This window comes from Crocodylus porosus, unplaced genomic scaffold (genome assembly GCF_001723895.1).
Source record: "Crocodylus porosus isolate Cpor-Errol unplaced genomic scaffold, CroPor_comp1, whole genome shotgun sequence".
Lineage (NCBI taxonomy): Eukaryota > Metazoa > Chordata > Crocodylia > Crocodylidae > Crocodylus > Crocodylus porosus.
In genome coordinates this window covers 4,409,614-4,434,865 of record NW_017728911.1, presented here as the reverse complement: position 1 = coordinate 4,434,865, position 25,252 = coordinate 4,409,614, and the positions used below count along the sequence as shown (strand labels likewise).

General features: G+C 47.5%; 2 protein-coding genes across 2 annotated transcripts; one reads left to right on the top strand and one right to left on the bottom strand.

The window, feature by feature from the left end:
- The first annotated feature begins 1,029 nt into the window (after positions 1–1,029).
- Positions 1,030–21,404, top strand: LOC109308861 (synaptotagmin-4-like). The gene is made up of 5 exons (XM_019533311.1): positions 1,030–1,278; positions 16,144–17,021; positions 17,869–18,034; positions 18,304–18,470; positions 18,896–21,404. Exons 1-5 carry the CDS (start codon positions 1,203–1,205, stop codon positions 19,055–19,057), a joined length of 1,449 nt encoding a protein of 482 aa, XP_019388856.1. The 5' UTR covers positions 1,030–1,202; the 3' UTR covers positions 19,058–21,404.
- Positions 21,405–23,685: 2,281 nt separating this feature from the next.
- Positions 23,686–25,235, bottom strand: LOC109308872. Its single transcript, XM_019533330.1, has 2 exons — positions 25,150–25,235; positions 23,686–24,392 (listed from the first exon to the last, which is right to left on the bottom strand). Exons 1-2 carry the CDS (start codon positions 25,199–25,201, stop codon positions 23,803–23,805), a joined length of 642 nt encoding a protein of 213 aa, XP_019388875.1. The 5' UTR covers positions 25,202–25,235; the 3' UTR covers positions 23,686–23,802.
- Positions 25,236–25,252: the final 17 nt, after the last annotated feature.

Below are 25,252 nucleotides of genomic sequence, written 5' to 3'. Positions count from 1 at the left end.
CCGAGCTGTCCAATAGTGTTTCTGTTAAACATCTGCAGCTCTAAGTGAAATTACAGTAAATAGCAAGCTATTGAACACTTTGGAATCTGTGAACGGAAGATGCCACATACAGGACAGTCCTCCCACAGCAACCTTGAGGTAGGTCTGCCCTTGGACTCTGACTTGTAAACTCTTCTTCTGTGCCAGTTTTTGCATAGAATATCCCTATCATAGTCATTTTAAACCCAAGCTACCCCTGACAAGGTCTATGAATGACTTCATTGGGGCCCTCAGCACGTGGAGGGGGGGGGAAAATGTTATCCCCATTTTAGAGATGTGAAACTGAGGCCCAGCAGGACTTGAGGGACTTCCTGTCATCACACAGGAAAGCTGTGGCAAAGCAGGGTCTTGCTCTTGTGTGTCATGGGCCAGTTATGGTTTGAAACCTACCTGATGTCTGCAGGGCTCAGCCTGGGACTGAGATGATGCTGGGAGGATCTTTAGTAGTTAGCAGCAGTTAAAGGTCTGAGGACTATGGAGGTTCTGGTTCCATCAGGGACCTTTCAGCAGCAGCTAAAGGTGGTAGTAACCACCCTACGCCTGTCTAGGATGGTTCTCCAGACTTTATCCCATCTGTTCCCATCCTGTTTCTGCCCTTTCCCACCAAAGGCCTGGCGGAGCTGATATGGGCTCCAAAGCACCAGGACACAACGTGTTTTAGGCAAGGGGTTCTCTCACCACTGCCAGATGCTCTCCCTGTCTCTCCCCTCCTTGACTTTAGGAACAAAGTCTTGATTGACCACAAGATATACATGAGCCACCAATGCAATGCCATGGTCAGCAAAGCAAACCAAACTGGCATGGCAGGGGAGGTGGACTCAAAAATCTCACAAGGTCCCTTCCAGCCCCTAATGTCTATGAAATCTATGAAACAAGGAGTTGGTCCTTCCCCAGGATAGAGAGGAAGCAGAGTGGAATTTTCCATTGGTTTGCTCAGCTCTGCGAGCCTGGAGTAATTCCTGGCCCCTGTTTATCAGACCGGTGCCTCTCCTCTGCCACCCAACTTACCTGCTCTGCTCTCTGCTCACTGCCTCTCCAGCAATGAGTGGCTGAAAGCACACTCTTCCCCTCCCCTGCTCCCGCTCTCTTTCTCTCCCATTCTCCTCCCCTCCCCTGCACAGTTTTTCTTCACTGGATTTGTTTAGCTGCTTTCAAACTTTCCCATGTCAGCCCTGCCTGCATTGCCCCAGGACTCATCTGTTCTCTCTGCTCACCTCCAAAGCCAGATCAATGAAGCAGGTAAGGCAAATTCAGAAGGACAATAGGCAAAGGGCACATGTTTTGTCTGGCAGTGGCACCTTCTTTGAGTGGGGCCAAGGGTGATGGTCACCTTAGAGTCAGTAGGAGAAGCCTGGTATGTTGGGAGGCTCCTGGGGGGTGGGCAGAGAGGAGCTTGCTGGAGTTCAAGCCTAGTGTTTTGGACAAAGGGAGTATTGGCAGAAATGCAAGCTGGCCGGCAGGGTGTAGTTCAGTCATGAGCAAGCGGAGCTTGAGAAGCCTCAAGGGTACAGGGTCAAAAGGATCTGGCTGCAAGATGCTGCTTGTGTCTTTCTCAGAGTTTGGGAGTGGAGCTGATCTCTCCCAGCTGCAGCTGATGTCCCCGGGAGCTGTACATTGAATGCAGAAAGTGTGATGTGATGCTGAGTGCTAGGAAAAAACAGATCCCAAGTCCTCTTGAATGGACTGCCCAAAATTAAGGGAAACTTCTGACCTTAATTTCTCCATGCCTCGGTACCTCTTTTGGGAAGTGGAGGTAAAGTTGCTTCCCATCTCCCACTGATGTTGCGAAGGTAAATTAATATCTGTGAAGCTCTCTGATACTTCAATGATGTGTGCCATAGTAAAGGCCACAAGGAAATTGATGCCCATGTCTTTGTAGCAGCAAATAAGGATCCCACAATGAACAATGAGGCTAAGTTAAAGTACTTACTTGCTGTGCATGTAGTGAACGTCATTCATCCAGTACAATGAATGAGGTGGGGATCTTATAGGGGCTAGTGTCACTGTCAAGACAACTATAACACATATGCACAAGGGGGCTGAATTTCCTGAATCCTGGCATTTTGGAGCTATTCAAGTGCCTGAATGATTAGTCTTTGTTGTTATTGTGTGTCATGTGGACAAGAGATCACTTGTAAGCACAGAGGCATCATAATGCTGCTCTGCATAGGTCTGGTACAGTACATTGTGTGGTCTTGTACTTGTCCCATGTGCAAAGGATTTAGAAAAGAAGGAAGTAAAACTATGATGCAGGATGCAAGCATGCAGAGCTGTAAAGTATGTTCCTGCTTGCATTCAAAGTGTGACAGCAACTGATGGAGAGATCCCTCAAGCTAGGCAGATTAAAGCTTGGGTACCAACAACAGCATAACTGTGGCTCATGGCCTCAGTCCAGTTGTTGCCCTCATCCTAGAATCTGGGTTAACACTCTAGCACCTAACATGTGTTGTACTCCAGCTACACTGTTATCAGTGCTCCTTACACCTTTGCTTGCACTTGGTTTAGATGCTCTGAGGAGCCAGAGCCTATGAGAGAGCAAAAGTCTCTGTGATTAAGCCACGTCTGTATTCCTGGTGTACTGGGAAGCATCTATCATGCCTTCCCTCCAAATCTTCAAGGTCACAATGGAAAGGAAAATAGATCTTGGTCATTCTAAACTCCAGGTCCAGGATGTGGAGCTGTACATTAGAACAAGCATATCCTTCTCAAGATAAAGTCTTAATGCACATAACAAACTGTGGATAAGCTTTATTATTCCTGTTCTACAGAAGGGAGGGAAAATCCAGGTGCAGATAAGACTTTAAGGCTGGCATGCTTTAAAGGGTTCTCAGGAATTTAGGTGCTTTTGAAAATCTCAGCATACGTTGCTGGTATAAGGGCACAGGGTCAGAGCTGGGAATAAAGCTGTTTTTTTCCCCAGGTTCTTTTCCCCTTTCTTATAATGAGAATGACTTCTATGGGACAGAGGAACCTTCATAGCAAAGGGTCAAGGGTGGAAGTGAGGCATGCATGGGAATGATGAGGGAAATTGGGATGAATGATCAAGCACTCTGAGTTTCATTCTGACCCTAATCTTTCTGAGGACAAGTAGCAACCTGCTCCCCTAGGGTGCATCCAGACAAGCGTGCATGTGCAGTTTGCAGCACCTTGGACCGGTCTGAGGTGTCACTAACTATGCAGCACATATGCAACCATGTGCTGCACTGCAAATTTGATACCAGGAACTCCCGGTATTAAAAAAATATTACTGCAAAAAAAAGGGGTGTGACACATGCTGGGGTAACTGGAGGCTGGGTCCTCCAGGGAGATTCTCTGGCCACCAGCCAGAGTGTCTCCTCTCCTCTAGGTCCACCCTAGCTTCTTCAGCACATCAGGAGCTGGGAGAAGCAGCAAATGGGCAGTTTGGCCAAGTGGGGCATTTTGCTCCACACCACAGGGCACATGCAGGGGCATGCGCAGCAGCAGATAGTAGAGGCATAAATTTGTGCTGCTACTTTTTGTGCCCCTGTAAGCACGTGCCCTTGCATGTGAGGACACAGCCTTAAGGGCTTTGATCTGTGTAGACCTGCCCTCTTTATAAGGGTAAAACTCACTTTGGAATCAATGGTGTTTGGTAGCATAGGATCACAGAGATTTTCAGCATTCTGCGACTACCTTCCTTCTCGTGCCTTCTATCACTTTCCTGTTGCAGGGATTCACTGGGCCACAGCATTTCATTGACTACTGTTTTAATGCACATTTGCTACTTGGGCTTTTGGAAAAGGTCCTCTAAGGGCATAATGGGCTTCCCTATTTAGTAGTGGGTGCTGAGGCACACGGTTGACAGCCCAGAGTTCACAAGTTTGCAGCCATAGCAGAACTGCTCATGGTGCAGCCCTGTCACATTGCAACAAATCTGCAAATGTTGCTATATACCTTGTCAGAAGGACACAGGAAAGGAAATCTTACTTGAAAGGAGGTGAGTTTTCTAGTTGTCAGCTGAGGTTGGAGCATCGCATTTTGGGCTTGACACAGAAACAGTTGTGTGATGGTCTTCAGCCTTGGGTTGCCTGATCATGGCAGGTTCCTTCTTGGCTTAAAAGTCTTGCATCTGAGTTGACTTGTTTTCGGACCTGCACAATGTCAACCCCCAAAATTCTGCAGCGGGGCTGTAGTTGACAGTCCTGATGACATACAAATGAACAGAGACTCTGGCTCTCTGCTACACAAGCTCTTCAGGGCTAATGGGAGGAAAATAGGAGCAAGGCACTTGTAGCAGAAAGCCAAACCTGTTGATGAGTAAGGGATGTCTTCAGTGTTGTTCCTTAAGGTAGGTCTTCACAATTTTAATCTGTGTGATTACTCATGGGATTTTGACTTCTCCTCCTTGCTATCCTATGGTGCGTAGATAGATTAAAAAATGTTTAATGTTCCCTAATCCTTCTGCATTCATTCATCTGCATCTTTAAAAAAAAATGCCCTTAAATCTACTCTCATGTGCCTGTTTCCTCCAGCTCATCTTCTCCTTGTTTTTCTAAGTGCTTCCAACTTAAAGCTAATATCAGTTTAATGTTAGCTTTTTTACTGTTCAGTCTCCATTGGATCCCAAACAGCCCTCAGATGTTACTCTCTCAGTATCTGATGCCACTTCCTACCCTGTCACTCTTTCTGGCTGTGAAATAGGTTTAATCCTGCACATGACCCACAACCACCCTTTTACCTGCTCGCTGTATTCAGTTCCTCATACCCCACCCCCTTCCTTCCCATTTTATAGGCTCTCAGACTGACTGGTTATAAGTCTCATACCTTAATTTCTTCTTGGAACCAAAATCATCCCTGGAAAAACTGCACTCGCGCTAGGGTTAAATTTAGTTTTCACTCATGACTCAAACTATATAATGATTGTCTGGCAGCACCACAGGCTCTATGAAAGGGTGCGAAAGCCAGCTTTGGCTGCAGTTTAATGAATATATGGTAATTAAAATGGACATGCCCTACACTATTGATGCACTTTTTCTATTTCCTCCAATGACAAGGAGATCTGCCCTGATCTCCAGTATGTTTGTGAGGAAATCATCCCTACTGTATTCTGGCTCTACTAATTTGCTTTCCCAGAGCTTGAAAGCCCAGGGCATTAATAGCTGTAGTCTCCACTGCAATGTAATACTATTCGCATCATCAATTCCACCCCCTCCCTTCTCCTTCTTAATACAGCCATTCACTGTTCATCCAAGCAGGAACCAGGTCTTCAAAAGTTGCTTGGTTTCCTAACAAATAACAAAAGAGCTAAAGATAGCCAGTGCACATTAAAACACCTGCATGTTAAAACCTAGGACTTGAAACAGTCTTGCAGCATGAGACGCAGCTTTAATTTTCTCTCCCAACGTTCCTGTGGATGCATCTACACAAGACGCTAAATATGTAGTGGACTAATTCTGCTGCTCATTAGCACATCATGGTGAAAGCCGTGCTAATGCACAGTAGAATTAGTCTACTGCAGGGGTTCCCGACCTCTGGGCCGCGGCCCGACGGTGGGCCATGAAGGGTTGGCTGCCAATCTGCAGGAGGGCTGGCTGCCAGACCGGAAGTGACCGCAGACTAGCAAACCATGGACTGGAAGTGACCGGCATACTGTGAAACGGCAGTGCCTGCCTGCCCTATGCCGGTCACTGCTGGTCTGCAATTTGCTTGTCTGTGGTCACTTCCTGTCCACGGTTTGCTGGTCCTCAGCATAAAAAGGTTGGGAACCCCTGGTCTACTGTGCATTTAGTGTCACGAAAACGCCATGCGCTGGTGCTACTGTGCAGTAGCGGCAATTGCTGCACGTTGAGTTAGTACCTGTCATTAAAGGTACTAACCTTAATGCGCAGTAACAACAGCACATTAATGCACATGTAGACACACCCTGTATGACCCTCACATTAATTTCAGTGCTTATCCAGACTCCGTGCCAAATAATTCCTCATCCCACCTTTGATCCAAAGTCTGGTAAAGTCAACAGGATCCTTTCTGTTGACTCCCATTGGGTTTCGATCAAGGCATTTAGCACGTATTTAATGTGTCCAGATTTTCTCTTGCAATTTGGACCTTCTGTGGCCAACTTCAGATAATGCCAGCCCTTTCCACGAAGCCCAGCTAAGGCTAGAAGCTGGATAACTTATGAAATGTGTAATGGAATAATAGAGTTAGATAGAGCAGGCTGTTTCACAGGCTTGTTTCAGGGTGGGAGCATCTACACAAGATGCTATGGTGACATAGCGCCAGCAGGCATGAACCATGATGCCGAAGCTACTGTGCAGTAGGATCAGAAACAACCCCTTATGCTGCTGGGACTGTGCAGCGATGGTGGTTATTGTGCAGTCATTTAGTACCTTAGGTTTAGCAAGTACTAAATGACTGCACAGTAACAACTGCACAGTCAAGGGCACGTATAGCTGTGCCCATTGTCTGCAAGCAGGCAGACATTACTACATTACATTTTATCTTCTGAATGTTTTCTTTGAGTACAGTACATTATTGAAAGCTCTTAAGTGAGTTAGAAGCTGAAGACCCATTTGCAGTAAAAGTGGCTTAGACATTTAGGAGCCTAATTTTTTCTGGCTTTCAGTGGCATTTGTCTCCTAAATCACAGGAAAGTCGAGGTCTAACTGGATCATGTAGTCTGGTATCTCTTCTTGGAGGTTAAGGCATGTCAAAACAATACAAGAGAAACCTGTACTGCTGGTACCTGATATATGCTTAGCGATCTTCAGTTTCCAAGGCTATTAATCCAGGATTTAGAATCACACAATGAGCACAGAAGCAAACCATGTGATGTGGTGCTGTGATGCAGTCAGTTGTTTGTCCTGCAAAACGCATACAAAGCTGAGGCTGACAGGTTCAGTTGTATGCCAGGCCTGTCTAGAGTTCCAGTGAATTGACCCTTTCTTCTTGCCTTTGTCAAATAAGCGCTAATTATCTGACATTTTACCTGGAAGGTGGAGTGGGGACAGAGTGAGGGGTTGTGTAAATACAGCAGTGGAGCCAGTGGTCGCCCTTATCTCCTGCAGCCCTGGGTTTTACAGGCTGGGTCTAGCTCCTGGGAGAGTCCTGCCCTCTACACTTAGTAGCCTCCTCTTATTAATCCATGTTTTGGTCGACGGAGGGAAATTTGCCTTGTGGGAGGTCTGCAGTTGCAGAAGGGGAGGTGATTTTTGAGCGAGTTGTGGCTGATTGACTATTGGGACAGAAGAGCGTGTTCATCCAATGGGGATCTGTATGGTGAAGCAGCAGGATCACTGTAGGTTGCATCAGCTGGAGCTTTTCTAACATGAGGGGCTACATTCCTAGATGTGAATAGCAATTATAAATGCCTGGTTTATGGTGACCTGGTCTGTGTCTGATGTGATACATTCTTCCAGCCACTCACAGATGCCAGTGGGAATCCTCTTCAGTGCCAAGGGTCCAGCTCCTTTCCTTTTGAGGTTTCTTTCACAGTTCATAAATGTGGATTCTACAGGTGGGGAGACTGAGGCACAAAATGCAGGGCCGGTGCAAGGTCACACGAGTCAGTGGCAGAGCTCCCATGATGTTCAGACTCGCAACCTGGTGCATGTGATTGTGTGGGATACCCTGTCATGCAGGCAGTGGCATATCTCTGATCCTCCCACAGCAGGGAGCATTTGTGTGACTGGCTGGACCCTTGCTATGGGCCAGAAGTCAGGTGTGGGAGGGAGCTGATGACACCAAACAAATTCTTAATGAGTTGGGCTTCTGCTACCTACCATAATCCTTCCTCATCCTCTTGCATTTTACTTTGTCTCATTTTCACAGGGACACCAGGTCCTGGGGTGCCAAGGTGTCTAGAGGGTAACAGGAGCAACTGGGGGTCAGGAACACTTCCCTTCCCAGCGCTATGTATTCCAGTAATGATATAAAAGATGTTTCCCAGCAGCCTTTACTCCAAGTCTTGGCAAGGTAAATTCCAGGTTGATCCCCCAGAAAGGTGCATCCTACCTCCACTTGGAGACTTGCAATGCTCATGTGCCAGAGCTGAGATCAGGGACAGGGTCCAGCAGATGTGCAAAATTGTCTTCTCTAAACTTCAGGTACTGCCTATCACTTTTCAAGGGGAGCCAGTCTCTGTCTTACAGGATCATTAATGGTTCATTAGTCTTGGCTTTGAGCTGGTTAAATGGATGTGCATAATTTTGCTCTTTCCACTGCTTGGGGCCTGGCATAAATCCCTGATACAAACAGGCAGGAATATTGTTTTGTCCTCCCCATGGTATATGCGATAACACCATTCTGTAGGTCCCACCGCAAATACAGCTCTGCTGAGAGCCTAGTTATAGCATGGTGCATGGTACTTAGCAGGAAACTTGTGTTTTGTTACACGCTATTTTTCTGTCTCTGTTTCCCTATCTGCAGATTGGGCTAACAATAAAACGCTTTGAGATCTATAGCATGAAAGCGCTACTTAAGTGCTAGGCGTTACCATTTGTTTAACTTGGCTGTATTTTTGCAATGCAAAAAAGGCCTGAACTGCATCCTCAACCTATGTTAAAGAATTGGACAATTCAAGGTTGGTCTTTCAAAAAACTTTCTAAGTGAGGATAATTAGGCATTAGAACAGATTACAGAGAGAGGCTGTGGGATCTCCATCCTTGGAAACGTTTAAGGCAGATTAAACACTTGACTGGAGTGGTTTAGACAGGGATGGTCCTGCCTTGAACAGGGGTTGGGCTAGATAACCTCCTTAGGTCTCTTCCACCCTTTTCTTTGTGTTGTTACATTTTGTGCACTACATGCTGGAGCCCCTCTGGTTACTGGGATGCAGTGTGCAGCATATCACGTCCACTTTGGTCAGTCATCAGTAATGTGCTTTGATTAGCATGGTGTTTTTTTAAACTGAAAGTCTTCTTTCACTCTGGTCAGAGCCTCATGCTAACAGCAGCAAGATGCATGTCTCTGGGTGCTTCCATGTGAGGTTCCCTTCCCTTTCGCTGAGATCTGCAGATGAATTCCCTTAATATCCTTGCATGGTAGGTGGATGTTATTCCCATGAGATGGAACGGAGGCACAGAGAGGCCAGGTGACTCTCACAGTGAACATCCTCACTCTTGGCAGTGCATGATTAACTACCAGGCAATGCCTTCTTTGGATCACCAGTGGATATTTAACTCAGATTCAGCCATAGGACACACAGGGCTTTGGACAAGAACATAGGGAAGTTATACAGGCATCGTCAGATTAAAAGCATTCAGTGATTTAGAGTAGCTACAGTTCTCTAGCCATTATGGATACTGGTCCCAAATTGAGTGACCTTGAGGGAATGAAACAGAAGGAACAACAAGAATTATGGTTAAGACCTTGGTTCAAACCCAGATGGATTTGCCGGGTCATAGAAAAAAAGGAAGCCAGATCTTCAGCTGGAGGAAGTCAGAAGTGCTTGCTTGGCTCCTGATGGTTTGTCCTAGCCAAGGAGCTGGCACAATGTTTGTGGACTTGGTTAACACCCACTTATGTTACCAGTGGTTCTGATTAGAGCCATTTGTTAAAACTTTCTGAGCGTGATAAATGCAGCGGCCTAATCCTATTGTCTCATCCTTTCTAGCTTGCACTTTGTGCAGGACCATTTGCTTTCTGTCCTTTAGTGGCCGGTAGTGCTCTAACAAAGGGAGACAGCTGTGCCTTGGAAGCATTCCCCCTACAGAAAACAGAGGAAAAATAGTCCCTTTGAACCATGGTCTCTACCATGGTTATTTGGTTCCTTGAAAACAATGCTTTAGCTAAGAGCATGGCTACCCAGGCATTTGGCACAAAGCATCCAGTCCATTTATTACACTAAGCATGCTTCTCCCTATCGGAGCAGGTGGGACAATCATTAATAATGAACAAGGAATGTTAATCAGTCCCCAGAACATTATCATAAATTCTGAATAAAATGAAACTACACTGGAGCAGGTCTCTGAAGTGTGGCCAGCTGTGGTTAACTGCTTTAGTGCTGCTTTACTGTAACAGGTACAGAGGACAGAGTATGCTTCCTGGGTTATGCCCTGATCTGCCCTTCACCTTGTGGTTCTGCCAGGAGTTGATGAGCCAGGACCTTCTGAGCTTTATTCCTGGCTCTCAGCTCTGGCTTGCAGTGCAACTTTGGCTGCGTCATTTGATCTGCCCACATCTTGGATTTCCATCAGTAAAACGTGCTACTATTTGCTATCCGTGTGCGAGTTGCCTACCAGCAGCTTTGCTACCGACCACTGAAACTGTGGCAAGTTTGGAGAAAGAGGTGAGTTGGAGACAGTTCTGACCTGCCTTGCCAGTTGCACAGGCCATGAAGAAGGGTTCCCTTCCATTTCTGATGGGCTATGCTGCGGTGGAGCTGAAGAACCACGTTGACCTGGAGCCTTCCCCAAATGCTGAGCTCCTGAGAGATCCTGCTGAGAACATTCAACCAAAGAGTTCCAGGCTATAGACTTTACCTCTGCTGTTGAAATTCATTGCAAATCAGCTCTGAAATCTAGGAAACAGAAGATCTTCTTGAAAACTCTCTTCAAAAACTAAACACGCTAACAATATTATAAGGATGTGCACACAAGCATGCAGAATCGGGAACTGATTGAATTAATGTATGTGTAACCTAAAACCATAGATCCACACTTGCAGACTGTTGTCATACTGTCTATTGCTCTGTTTTCCTGATCTGTGCATGTAACTCAGTCCATGACATTCACAAATAGCAAAAATACACAGCAAAGCACACATGCACAAGATAGACTAAATATATCCTCACACAGAGATACTCAGGTACTTCAGTGAAAAGCCTACCTAAGTAGTAAGATAGCAGAATACATAAAAGTTGGTGGAACACACAAGCCACCTCAGTTCAGACCTAAGTTTTAGCTTCATAGTTGTTCTCTGATTTATATGTAGGCAAGTCTTGGTCATTGGTTGAAAATAAGTGTATGGTATATGGGCACAGACAAAGTTATTAAAATAGAGACTTTGGCATATATATAAAATTTTAAAAACTACAGTGGACCTTTATGATAAAGAAAATTATGTAAAGGCCACCAGTCTGCAGCATGGGCTGTTGCAGTACTATAAAGTAGTATTGCAATGTTCAATAATTGCAATTTAATTCCATTGCACTAATACATACATGCAGGTGGGCAGAGTTAAGGTTAAACATGCCACCTTTTCTCAGGCATGTCTTAACTCCTGTGTGCCTAAGATTATAACATTGTTCAACTGAGATTTTTTACAGTGTGGAACCCAGCATCTTTCAGGTCAGAAATAGGATGGTGTATAGGTGAAGATAGAGAGATTTTTTTGGGTGGGTTGTGGAGAGAAAGCAGTCAGCAGAGACAATCTGTTTGAGAAGAATATGAACTATGCAGGGGTGAGGTGGAGCTGGTAATGGTGTACATGCATTGTGAAGAGAGAGGGCTACATCTGAGGTTCCAGATCAGGGAGAGGAATGAAGATCCTTATGAAAGGTTTAGGACTGACATAAGACATAAGCTATGAAATGACAGACATTGGGAGAGTTGGGCAAGTTTCTTGGGAAACTGGACAGAGTTTGCAGTAAAAATCTCAGGCATATTAAAGTCAGAAAAGGAGCTGTCATTTGGCAAGGTTCCTGAAGTCCATGGCACAGGGGGAGAGTCTGGGCAATGGAATCTGTCCTAAATTACCATGCTGATCATAGCCAGGCCAGTGAGATCCCTGGTATGATTAATGAACCATCTTTTCTCTCTCTCTCTTTCTCTCTCTCTCTCTCTCTCTCTCTCTCTGTGTGTGTGTGTGTGTGTGTGTGTGTGTCAATGACTACTCCTGTCATTGATATATACACACTGTACACCTCTTAAAAAAGAGGGGGATAGATGATAAACATGATGAACATAGACCTTCCCTGCCCAGCCTGCTCCTCCATCACTGATGTCATGCCTTCTGCTAGATGGCAGAGTCTCTAGAACAGAGATCCTCCCTTCCCACATGTGCAACGGGGCACTAATCCTCTAGCGCTCTAGTCACACCGGTAACAGAGCTCCAAGGCAGCTGTGTTCTGCACGGCTGGTCTGTTACTGCTGATGAAGAATGACAGGGCCTTGGGGGAAGCACTGGAGGGGGAGGACTCTGGAGGTGACTGTGTGGAGCAGAAGCCACCCTAATTATTAAGGGTGAATGAAAGGAAACCTTGCCTTCTGCATCTGCCCACGGTCCTTGGCCCTATTTAGAGGGGTGCCAGTGTCTGCACTGGCAGATGGTCCTGGGGGGATGCTGGCTGTTTGCTCTGCATTTCCAGAGATGAAGCTTCAAGGAGGTAGAGCGGGGATGCCCTAAGATGCCTTGCCCTTGCTGGCTGCCACCAAGAGCTGGTGGAATACAGACTGCCCCAGTGGACTCTGCTACAGTGCAGCCACTGCCACTCCAGCTCAGCACAAAGGGCTTGAAACTCGGCCTCTTCCCATCCGAGGCTCTTGGAACAGGGCAGAACTCGTTGCTAGTAGAAAAGGACTTCCCTTGGGTAGAAACCTACTTTATGGAACTGGCTCTCAGCCATCAGGATCTTCTGTCTGCCTCCTGGTCAGCTACAGCCTGGTACCCCAGCTCCTGCAATCAGCTGGTGCTTCTGTTTTGGCCCCATGCTCTCAGCAACAGGCAGGATGGTATATATGGATCCCAATTACCCTGCTGTCCCCCACTGCCAATCTGTCATCGACATCTGCACGGGGATGATTGAAGGGGTGGCAGTTATCTTATTCGGATGGCTGCTAATTCGAGTCCTGCTCAGCAAATATCAGCAAGGTCAGTCTCTCTTTCCTTCCCCAGAATCCCTCCCTTTCCTTCCTTGATTGCTTTTTGTGTGCAGACAGGATTTTGTCCACTGCATCCATCTGTGCAAGGAGGGGGATGGACCTTATGGGATGCTTTGGCCCAGATCCTCAAAGGAACCTGAGCATCCAACTGTTACTGATGTCCAGGGGAGTTAGGCCCTTAAGCTAGTGCTAAGTGCCTAACTGCTTTTGAGAACCTAGACTTCTCTTTCTTGCTTGACCTACACTTGGACCAAGCAGCATTTGGAATAACAGCTATCATCACAATCCCAGTAATGTTCTAGGAATGGGCTCCTGGAGAAAGGGGATCTTCTACATGGTGCCCAAAGTGTACAGGAACCGGATGGGCAGATGAGGGATGCTGGCACAAAGAGCCCACAAGATCTACCAGGACAGAGAACTTGGTACCAGGATGGGGTGGGAATGGAGGAGAGAAGAAGCAGAACCTGGCCTGATGAGGTATAGATATCACTGCACAACCCACACCATAGCACGGTTGTCCTCAAACTACAGCTGATTCAGATGGGATGTCAGGGCTCCCCTTCCCCTGACAGTTACCCCTACTCCTCCTGCTTTTCCAAGCCCCTGTGTTATTTCTAATGCATGGAACAATGACTCTGAACTCCCTGAGATAGGAGTGAAGCTCCACACTTGGCTCTAAGAAGCAGCTGTGCACGTTTCTTCAGAGAACTGGCTTCCAGTAACTCCTCGTTTCCCGTTTTCTCTTTTCCTATTGTGCTGGTTCCTGAGGCCCTCCCTGGTAGGCTAGATATCACCTGTGTTCTTCCTTTCTTTCATTTCTACTTCTCCCAGCTCCTGAGATGGAAACCAACTGAAGTACAGCTGTTCTAACTCTTCTAGGATGGTGGTTCCTGATGTGGCCCATAGCCTCAATGCTAAATAAGTCAGGTGCTGCAGAAAGCTTCATGCTCAGCTTTCCCTGTCAATCATAGTTTAAACTTTTAGATTCCCTGTGGCTGCAAACAATGTTGAAATGTTCGTAGGCAACATGCTACCCATGAGCCAGGGGTTGTTCCAGATCCTGCTGTGCAGGTGGAACTTCACCAATTATGACACCTCCTTGGTAACTTAGACCGTAGCTTGCTGGCATATAGACATAGCCTGGAAATAGGACAACTGGAATCTGAGTGAAAGCTCTGGTGGGGCCAGGTCAAATGGCCTAAACTGAAGCTCCTAACCCCATGTGTGGCTTGCACTGGGTTCAGTGGTAGCTCCAGGTCCTCAGCACCACTGCAAGGCAGGCCTTCTCCTGGATCAAATTTAAGCACCCCGGTTTGAAGGTATTGACCTTCCCCTAGATGCTGTGATGTTCGATGTTCTTCAAACCTGTTCAGTAGTGTTCAGAGTGAGTCTCTTTCTGTGGAAGGGCATTTTAAGATTGAGCTGTGCATGTTATGTTTTTTACTTCTCCCTAGGAAGCAGGATAAGCCATCCACCCTTCTCATAGGACACAATGCATATCTCATTCTTCATGCAAGCTTCTCTCACTGCAGCCTGTTGCTTTTCCTTCACCCTCTCATTCCCTGTATTTGAGAGTGCATCCAGCTCCTGAAGTCAATCCTGGTGGCTGTTTTGTTGTTTGATGCAGAATTTCAGGCGCCTTCCCTGCTGTTAAAAAATCTAAACTATTTACTGAAGATAAATATTCGGCCCTCCTCTGGAATGGCCTGAAAGTCAACAGTGTGGGAACTGCCTTAAGTGTTTAAATGCTAGATTGTTCCAGGTTGTATCAGATTCTGTATAAACTACAGGATCCTTGGTGGTGTTTGACACATGGCATGGTATATTGAATCTATTAATAACTTTAAGACGCTCTCAAACTATGGTTCATGGACCACTGGTGATCCATGATGCCATGGTAAGAGATTTGCAGCTGGTCCACAGTTTGCTACTGGTCCCTGTGTCTCTGCATAGTGTTTTTAATTAGAAGTGTGTTGATATGGGTTCATGTTCACCTGTGAAGAAATGGTGAGGGTTGACAAGGTCCCATTGGCTCAGTTAAGTTTGAGAACTGCTGCATTTAAGATCTGTCACAACACCCACGTTAGTGTGGTGTGGTGCTGGAACATGTTCCCAGTGCAAGAGTTTGAGGTTGGAAGAGTTGTGGGGCCACAATGGTCCATCCATAGGGGTGGGAGGAGGTCAAAGTATCCACCTGGAACAGTCCTATATGCTGGCTGCTTTCTACAACAGGATGGTGGAGGGACTGGCCACATCCAGCTTCTTTAAGGTAGGAAGGGCGTGGGTGCAGAGTCGTAAGGCTATGAGGCATGCAAAGCACCTGGAGGAACCTCTGCGTGTTTGGGTGGGTGATGTTAAAGCTGGGTCTGGTCGCATGATCCTACACCGTATGCTTTTTAATCTGCCAATAGTGACATTTTTAATCCAACTCAGGACTTCCCCGCTTCCAGAATGCTTTTCCTTTCCCTATCACACAAAGGGGGCACCCCATGACGGCCAGTCAGGCACCAGCCCCCCACCTTGACTGGGAAATAAGGTTGAAGAATCTGGCATGTTTTCCCCTGGGTGTTTCAGCAGGGAAATCATGTGTCTTTTATAAACAGTGCGTCAGCATGGCTTCAGGGCTGATAAGCGGAGATTTTTCCATAATCATTATCTTGCTCAGGGCGAGGCTGATGTAACACTGCCAGCTCCATTCTTGAGTGGTGCTCAGAATGAATAGAGCATGGCAGATGCCAAACTCCCAGCCCTCCCTCACCGACCCACTCCCTCTCACCTGCTGTTGTTCCTGTTTCCAGGTAAGGCCTGCCTCCTACTTGCACATAATTTTTCATGGCAACTGTCACAAGCTCCAGCCATGCTGACCTGTGGTGGAATGGTGATTAGAACCAGGCACGTGGGCTGTGTTTAGTATCTGCATTGAATCAAACACTGGTTCTGAGTGTTTCTATGCTGGGGGAACTGGCATGGGTGGTTCTTGATGGCCAATGTGAATGGAGTGATGTTTGCCAAGGTTTAGTTGTACTCGTTGCTCCATGGATCTTAAGATCGCAAGAATCTATGATGATCCATTAGTCCTTGGAGTATTAAGGTGATCTGCTGAAGCTGAGAATATGAAGGAAGCCTGTGTCTAATCAGTCTCTTCGGCATTTTTAATAGGCCAGTGACACAAGTAGCCAGAGGCACTCTGCTCCATGTTAATCACATTTCCTATCAGCTACCCAGGCATGGCTCCAGCCAGACCATCTCTGCCCATTGGTACATGCAGCCACCTTGATAAGGTGTGATATTATAATATCTTCTTTTTTTTTTCTGTCTTCAGAGCATTTGCAGGTTTTCCTTGGAGTGGGGCTGGCTCTTCTATGCTTCAGTTTTCTTCTGAGCTGTGCCATTTGCTGGCGTCGAAGCAGGTGGTGCAAGCACAACAGAAGCAAAAACCGAGTGCTGGAGCAGACGCTGGTGGACCTGAGGCCTGCTCTGCCTTCCAAGACCACTGCTGTGGCTATCCAGCAGCAATACACAAGGACAGTAGAAGAGGCAGCCAATGACTCACCGGGTTCCCCTGGTTGTGGCAGCCCACCAAACCGCACAGTCCTCAGCAGGGCCTCTTTATCCAGCTACCCTTTCTCCCAGACGCTCAAACTGCCCTCTATGCTGCTGGAGGGCTGGGAGCACCGGCGCAACACCTCCAGCAACAGCATTTTCTACAATGAGCACAGGCCACTGACAAGCCCCGTACAAGGAGCCAGCCTCCACCAGTCATACACTGTGCCAGAGAACCTGTCCAGCACCAGTTCCAAGCCGCAGCCCCAGCTCCATTTCACTTTGTTGTATTCGCAGTCTGAGGCAACCCTTACCGTGACGGTGATTGGTGTCTCCCATCTCCCTAAGGTGTCCCGAAGCAGCCACAGCTCCTACGTCAAGGTGTACCTGCTCCCCAGATTCATTGAGCCTCAGCGCACGGCTGTGCGCAGAAAGAGCCTGAACCCAGAATTTCAAGAGCAGTTCCAGTTTGGCCGCTACAGCTTGGAGGAGCTGAGGCGCTTCACACTGCGCTTTGCAGTCTACATGAAGGCTCGCAGCCTCAAGGATTTGTTCATCGGGGAAGTGATGTTCCCATGTGCCCAAGTCACCTGGAATCCCAAGGTGTCCTCCAGCTACTCCTGGGAGCTCTCAACCACCAAAACCAAACTCAGAAAGGTCAGGACAGGAGCTGGGGCCCCCACTGTGGGGCTAGCAGTTGTATTGCACCAGATAAGGTCCCAAAGAAGTAACACTGCACTGTGCTGTAGCACGGCATGTAACTTTATTGTGGAACCCATTGCCACTAGATGTGGAGGCTTGAAAGGTTAACCCAAAAGGGGATTGGACCTATTCTAGGAGGAAAGGTCCATCAGCAGGTATCAAATGTGGCAGACAGAGATGCAGCCTCTAAATCAAAACGTCCTAAACCCCCAAACGGTGGAAGCTGCAGTGGGAGAGAAGCGGGGAGTGGAAAATTCTGAGCATTCCCTGTTCACTTTCCCCATCAGCACCCTGCAAGAGTGGGTACCGGTCTGGGCGGACCTATGGTCTGACCCAGTATAAGATATTTATTATGTTCTGAAAAAGAGTCTGTTCATTGCAAGAACTCAGTGCAGTGTCATTCAGCAGCACATTTGCAAGGCAGATGGTATTTTAAGGTTCCAGGACTTCATATGTGACTACATCCTTCTAAGTGGCATATCAGACCTACTTGGAGGGATCGTCTTGTGTGAAAAGGGAGGCTCATGTTGGTTTTCCTTTAGCTCAGGAGGTTAATAGGGTGCTAAGGCTAAGCCCATTTTAGCTGGAATAACAGCCACAGCTTGTGAGGCTGGTTGGCCAGAGCATGGTATTGGGGTGAAGATAGCTCTGGTAAGATTAGGGAGAACCACCCTTCTCATCCCACTCAGTTTGTAACTCTTGGGCCCAACTGACTTTCTCCCTTTCTAGGGAAGTATTGTGTGCCCTCAAGGTATGGAGATCATTGCGGGTTTAACTGTTGCCTTTGTCTGCGCTGTTTCAGTGTATCAGTTCCCAAGACGTGAGCTCCAGCATTTCGTCCCCCCAACCCAGATCCCTGGGGCAGCTCTTCCTCCTCCTCCAGTACCAGGCTCTAGCCAACCGTATCAAGGTGCTGATCCGCAAGGCAGAGAATCTGAGTCGGCTCACACGCATGCCAGGCACACCAGGTAGGATGGGGCGAGGGGAGAAGATGGGGCTTGAGAGGATTTGGTGGAACAGAAGCCTTTGGCAGTGTGGGAGGAGGTAAGAAGAGCTTCCGATATAGAGTATCCCAGTATTGCACATACACTTCTGTTGCTCAGGGTCTCCCACAATACACTGTCTTGAACATTGCTCTGTCTAGACTATTCCCACCTCTGCCTGACTCCTTAGCATCAAACTAATGTCTCATATAGCTTAGTTCCTCTGTCTGAGTCTCTGAATTCTCCGGTTCCAGACCACTACATTGTAATTCACCTTTACCACGATGGCAAAATCATTGACACAAAGGAAACCAAGGGCATCGCAGGCTACAACCCTGTCTGGAACACACCCTTCCTCTTCAGCATCCCAGCAGGAGACATCCAGCAGCAGCAGCTGTCCCTAGAGTTCATCGTGATGCAGGTGGGTTGGACAGGAACCAGGATGCGGGATCATGTCAGATGATACATGCATGTATGCGTCTTATAGGGCAAAGTGAGGTTTTATCTGAACAGGCATCATTTCTACATGGCTCCTGAGAGCAAACTCCTGATTAGAGGGGCATTTTGGGGACAGGGTGGCCAACATCTTTGGCCCTTATTAATCCCCATGCCCTTCTTGAGTGCACTCTGATCCCTTTCCCCCTGCCTTATCTTCTGCTCTGCTTTCTGCTCCCTGCCCTGTGCTCCCTACCTGATCTGCCACATATTATACCAGTAGCTGCCTATGCCAATTGTGGCTTGCATGCTGCAGTTTGGCCACCCTTATTCTAGACAAAGCCCTGATGGCTTCTCCAATGGAGGCTGTAACTTCTGCCTCATGCTGCCATTTCACCTTCCTTCCCCCAGGCTCGTATCTATACACGCAGCTGCACCCTGGGCCGAGTGCTGATTGGTCCCAATGCCCCAGAAGCGGGGCTGATCCACTGGAAGGAGATGTGTAGCCGAGGGCAAGTGGAATCAGCACGGTGGCATTTAATACAACCGGATGTTTCTAGACTTAGTCCTTGACATCCCCCAACGCTATTCAGCTGTATTCTTAGTGGAGCTCCTCCATCTGCTGAAGCGGGCAGGTTTGTCAGATCTATGTGCTAGCGCAAGTGATCCCTGTTGGCTGTGCTGCCGGGTTAAAGAACTGTGGTCCCAGAGAAGGGGTGACCACAGCTAAAGACTCATCTCTCTGTCTTCAGGGACTAAGGGATATTATACTGGGCTTAAGTATAATAGGCTCCACTCTGGGGTACACTGGAATACTGCAAACTAATAGCTTTGGCTGGAAAAGGAAGGAGCCAGGGAGTCAAAGCAAGACCTTCTTTGTTAAATGTCTTTGGTAGGATAGATCTTGTGTCTGAACATAAAGGGAGAAAACCCCACCCTTAAGTCCTGCCTGTTCCCACAGGAAGGTGAGAAGGTAACAGCAAAGAAAGGAGGGCAAGAGTTAGAAATGAGGGAGGGATGTCTGAGGGAGGGAGAGGAAGATAGCTTGGAATGGGCCGAGGCCTCCTTTCTCAGAAGGATTCTGGGCTTGGCATCCAAAGGTAACGTGATCAAAGTTAAAAGGCCACTTTGGGTGCACTGTGCCAGACCCAGCCTTGGTATAAGCCAATGCAAATGCATGGCCTTCACTGGAGTTATGACCCCTGACTCCATGGAGGATGCTTTAGTGAAGGCAATGGGGTTTTGACCACTACCAGCTATATTTGGCCCATGCTGTAGTCACATGGATTCTGCTAGGAGTAGTATGGACGACCATCATGCTGCAGCCACAGTGACCTCCAGATCATTCCTTTCCACTCATTGGGATCAGTCAGATGACACGTGGATGAAATGTCAGCCTTTATTTCACAGACCTCAGCAGCAAGTACCAGGTTTATCACACACTATTGTCAACTGTCATAATTTGGCATTGTTCTTAAAGGCTACATTGCAGGATTGTGAACAACTTAGCTCTTTCTTTTTATATATATATTTAACAACACTGATCACATAGAGCAGTGGACTGTGGAGTCACTTTGAATGGAGAACCCCCCGTCTTTGGAAGACAAGTGGCCGCAGGGTCTGGAAGGCCCTAAGACACCCAGCCCTACCTTCATAACTAAGCTGCACTCCCACCTCCTTGCTTCATAATAGGTATTGAACTGCTATATGTCTCACTGACGTTATTTCTTACTGGTCAGCCTCACCCCGTCCTGGGATGGTGCTGTCTCTCCTAGCCCAGGCTGTTCCATGCTTCCCTTGCACCTATAGCTCTGGAATTCAGAGCTAGGCTGGGCTCAGATGTGCTAGGTGGGAAAACGGGAATTTTGCATGGGGCAGAGAGGAGGCCTCCCAACTGAAATGCAGTAGGCTCAGAGCCTGAGATTCCCCTGTCTTGCTTTCAGCAGCAAATGCATATTTGATGTAACTGGAGTAACAAATACACAGATTAAAAAACTGTATAGATGCACTATGTTCTAGACTGACCTTCTGTATGATATGAGAACAAGGATGAAATGATCAGCTGGGGACATTGTAATCACAGCTTGTTGGGCTCTTGCTGACAATTACAGTTGTATTTCTATGCCAGGTGCAGTTCAGTAAGTTGGCTGTGCCCAACCTCTCCTCCTACCTTTTCCTCGCACGTGTCCTGTGGTTAAAAAAAAACCTGACCCCAGAATGATCAGCTACTTATACAGACATGTTCAAATCAATGAAAAGTATCTAACAATACCTAAGGTTATTGGCCTGGCAGGCTGTTTGAGAACACACAAGCTTTCCACAGGAGCTGGGTGGACTCCAAGATGGCTGATAGAAAGTGACATAATTTGGGAAAGCTTAAAACCTTTCCTGTATAGTGCCAGGTCTGGACCTGAAACACAGTCACTGCCTGCTGGTGTAAAACTGCATTTCCCTTCCACATCTATCCCCTTTAAAAATAAACAAACACAAAAAATCTGGCCTCAAAGTGCATTGCTGCATACACACTGCCTTTTTTCATGGCATCCAGCTGTACCAAAGACAAAACACAACTAAAAGGGCTTCCTAGAGTTTTAAATTTAAGCCCCAAATCTGATTAAGATAATGTGCAATTACCATATTTTCTCATATACCACACATCTTTTTATTCCACAAAGTATGCATTATATGGGAGAAATATAGTAAAGAGTATTTTCTACTGCTTACCAGGTGAAATCAAGAGTAAAACTGGCAGAAATCCACAGGGAGCAGAACATGGGTAGGCTCTGCTTCCTAGCTGCTGCCACTCCACTACCTGTTACAAAGAAGGATCTTTTTTTTTTCATTCTGCCTTTCAAAAAAAGAAAAAAAGTTCATTTTGTACTCCAGGCATGTTGTACGTAATAAAATACAGTCACATAAATACGTGAAGTGTTTTGACACAACCTGGACTAAACTGATGGCTGTGCTGGGTGGGAGCATGGGTAATGATGGCATATATGTATGAGTATGGAGATGCAGCACTGCTCCCTCCTGGCTGGATCTGAAACTGCACATTCATGTGTCACCAGCTCTTTTCTTAGGACTCTCCTGAAAGTTGGGGGCAGAGGCTTGCAGCTCTGGGGCAGTAGGCAGGGGGCAGAATTCTAGCCCTGCCCTCACTGGGAGGTTCAACAAGGTCCTGGTGCCTGGCTGTTCTTGTGCTATTGAGCCAAGACCGTCCTAGTGGTCTCTTTAGAACAGCAGCATGCTGAAGAGGTGCAAGGGGGTTCAGATACTTGCCCATTAGGGACCTGCCTTTTGTTTTTATGTGGAAGGTGCTTTGGTAACAGAGTAATGGGTGGAATTCAAAACATCTCAGCTAGTGAAGGATGCTGATTTCTTTCTATTGGTGGGCACCACTAGCTGGGGAAGGAAGAGAACCCATTCTCCCAAACATCTCTAGACAACAAGGATCTTGGATCTTACTGCATTGCAGAAGAATAGGCTGAACCCAAATCCTCAACCTGAGCGCTGGAGAAGAGTCAAACCTAGAACTCAGGCCCTACCCTTGTAAGAGGTCTTCCACCTTAGACTTCCAGCCCTCTCCTCTCTCAAGGCCGTGTTTTTTGTGTGGGCTTGGAAGAAGAACAGTCCCAGAGACAGCAACACAAATTCCAGGCTTTTATGGAAAAGGAACAAATAGTGTTTCCATGCAAGAGGTAGAATATAAGAATATATATGGAGATACAAAAACAGTGAGTGATAATTCTTTCCCATACAAGAAATAGGTCACGGGGGGACAGAGATCAGGACCCTGGGATTTCACTTCAGGGATAAGATGGCGTGGAGAATACATGACTGCTTTGCAGAAGGAAAACAGTGTGGGCCAGAGGGTTTGGGGCCTTTACAGAACTCAAATCCCCCTGTGACCACATTGAAAGGCCTTGACTGTCTTCTCCTGGTGCACAAGCTTTGCTAATGGGGCATGTGCCTCTTTGCTTTATACTCCTGCCCTCTGGAAGGGCTGTGCCTTCTCAGCATGGCTTGAGAGCACCATGGGATCTTTTTCCTCTGATGCAAATGAGGGGCACACCAGGCTCTGTTGTGTGATGATCCTCTCAGACCCACCTCCAGTGTAGGTCTGCTCCACTGGAACAGTGGTGTCATGTAGACATACCAGAGCTAAATTAAAACTAGCTGGTGCAGATTAACCAGCCAAGTATGTACTCAACTTCTTGGGCTTGCCAGACTACTCTGAGCTTCAACCTGTCAGGTAACATATTATGGCTGCTCAAGGTAGGCTGTCTATGTCCTCACCATACTGCAGTGTGGATGTACCCTCCCAGGTGAAGAACTCAGGGCAGCAAACTACAGAGAGACTACTACCTGTTCCTCAATTCTTCTGAGCAGTGCTGCTGGATTGAGTTACTTGATAAAAATGTATCTATGGCTTCCTCTCCCTGGAATACCTAGCCTACTCTTTTCCTCTCAAACCCTGATATTTTAGCTCTCTGAGTGCTGACATGTCTAAAGTAGGAGGAGAACCAACCCCTCCATTTCATAAATCCTTATCGCACACAGCAGTTGAGGCTTGCCCTTTCTACAAATCACCTGAAGCTCCCTGAAGATGACTGTGGTCTACTACAGTTCCAATTCTCTCGCATAATGGAAATCTCTGCCATAAAAGTAAAGCCTGTCTTTGGGAGGGACAGAGCTTTATTGGGGAACAGTCCAAGACACTGAAACAAACTCCCCCGCAACCCAAGGACCATCACAAAACTCACCTCCTGCCAGACATGCTTCTCCAAGCTATCTTCTCCAGTACAAACAATACATGTGGAAACCTTTTCCTCATTGACCATACCTCTTTGTGACCTTCCCCTTTCCCCCTAGTCAGCTCCTGGAAGCCCAGGTGCCTGGGAGAAGGAGCTCAGCTATAGGAGTACAAACCCCTCAAGGTCCCCTCCCAACCACAAACACCAACAGGAAGGGTAATGATGGGGGAAAGAGACCAGCCGGCCCCATTACTAAGCTAAAAACAGGAACCAGGAACTTGCTACCTCCACTGACATCCCAGCTAGGAGCTATACCAAACAGTTCAGAGGAGAAATGGAGCAGACCACTGAAAGCCACCTTTAGCAGTCAGGACTCCTAGTAGAGATGATATCTTTTATTAGACCAATGAGATTTTTGCAAAAAATCTCGTTGGTCTAATAAAAGATATCAACTCTACTACAAGGCCTGATTGCTTTTTCCTCTAGACCAATACGGCTTTAACCTGGATACCTGACCTTTAAGCAGCACACAGGATGTTTTTGCCTTCACAGCTGTTCCCTACCTTAGTTATCTGAAGGTTCAAGGCTCCCCATGAATTTAAAGGGAGACCTAGGTCTTTGTAGCTGGAAGGGTTTTGGCAAGAGAAGGGCTGATTCCCTGGGAGTGAGCAAGGATTCCTGGCTGCCAGCCTGACTACGGTGACTCAACAGCAAGGACCCGGGCTCTGGGGAGCATCTGCCAGAGGCCACAGGGGAGGAGGAAAGACTCTGCGGGCAAGGTGGGGGCAGCTCCCTGCTCAGAGGAGAGGCCGGTAGCTTGCTCCCCAGGGTGGGTGGTTCTGACCTCATCTGGGACCGGTGGAGCTGCCTGCCACCGCTTTCAGAAGCAAAGCTCCTGTGCTCATCTCCAGCATCAGGAAATGCCACTTGTGTGCCCACACACAAGTCCTCCCTGTTGCATGAGGAGGACGGGGAGGAAGCGTGCTGGTCACCACCAGGAGAAGGTGCCGGGCTGTCACTCCACTGGCTCAATGCCAGGTCCAGCTCCTGCCAGCTGGAGAGCCGAGGTACCAGTAAGTTAGAGCTGGTTCTTTCCTGGTGCTGCTGGGGGAGGCTGCGGATGGCCTGGATTTGCTGTTGAAACCTCAGTTTTGCTGTTGGGGAAAGAGGTGAAAGGATATTGCTGGGTCTGAGCGGGGCACTGCCACTAAAAAAGGTCTAAGCTGCACCGCTTTCCCCTGGGCTCAGCAAGAGAAGCCATCATAGATGAACTAGACTAGAGCCAGTTCCTCCCCTCATATGTCCCCGGATTGCAAGGATGCCCTGGGCTTGCTCTTCAGGGTATGATGAACAGGGAAGCAGGGAGCCTGGCTGGAGCCAAAAAGCAAAGACACTAACAGCCGCTAAATGAATCTCTAAGCTCCTAGGTGTACTACAGCCATCATCCAGGCACAGATTTCTCCCCCAGATGCCATGGGAGTGCCTCTGTTAGATGTGTCCTGTGCAGTGTGGCACAGATTCTCAAAGGTATTTAGGCAGCTCCTATTGCAGTCAATAGGCATGAAGCACTGAGATGCCTCTGGTTATCTGGGCCTACACACTTTCTCCCAAAGCATCCAGAAATCAGCTGCTCTCAGAGGCGGAGGATGACTGGAGTATTCAGGGGCATGTACGGTCTCGGTGCTGAAAGGCTCTCGCTTTCTGCTAGCACCAGGCAGGACTGAGAGCACTCAACACTTCACAAGATCAAGCCCTAGCTTGCAGAATGATCCTGAGCTTTCACTCTTCACTGGCTGTTTCGAAATGAGCCAGGCCTCCCTTAACTCTCTCCGGTGCTATTGCCCAGTCCTCGCACAGCTGCCCTGCAGGAGGCTGTGAGCTGCCAGGGCTGTGGGAACACTGCCACCCTACCTTTCATCAGGTTTTCATTCTTCTGCTGCAGCCCCTGGATCTCGGAGGCCATGGCAGAGACCTGCAAACACAGAGCAGCTCTGTTTAGTGACCTCCAGACCTC

What these genes read in the sequence shown, in the direction of transcription:
- LOC109308861 (XM_019533311.1), top strand. Translation starts at nt 1,203, where the DNA reads ATGTCAGCCCTGCCTGCATTGCCCCAGGACTCATCTGTTCTCTCTGCT. An exon ending in AAGCCAGATCAATGAAGCAG is followed by an intron (nt 1,279 to 16,143) that starts GTAAGGCAAATT and finishes TTCTGTCTTCAG; the next exon opens with AGCATTTGCAGGTTTTCCTT. An exon ending in ACGCATGCCAGGCACACCAG is followed by an intron (nt 18,035 to 18,303) that starts GTAGGATGGGGC and finishes CTCCGGTTCCAG; the next exon opens with ACCACTACATTGTAATTCAC.
- LOC109308872 (XM_019533330.1), bottom strand. Translation starts at nt 25,201, where the DNA reads ATGGCCTCCGAGATCCAGGGGCTGCAGCAGAAGAATGAAAACCTGATG. An exon ending in GAATGAAAACCTGATGAAAG is followed by an intron (nt 24,393 to 25,149) that starts GTAGGGTGGCAG and finishes TTTCCCCAACAG; the next exon opens with CAAAACTGAGGTTTCAACAG.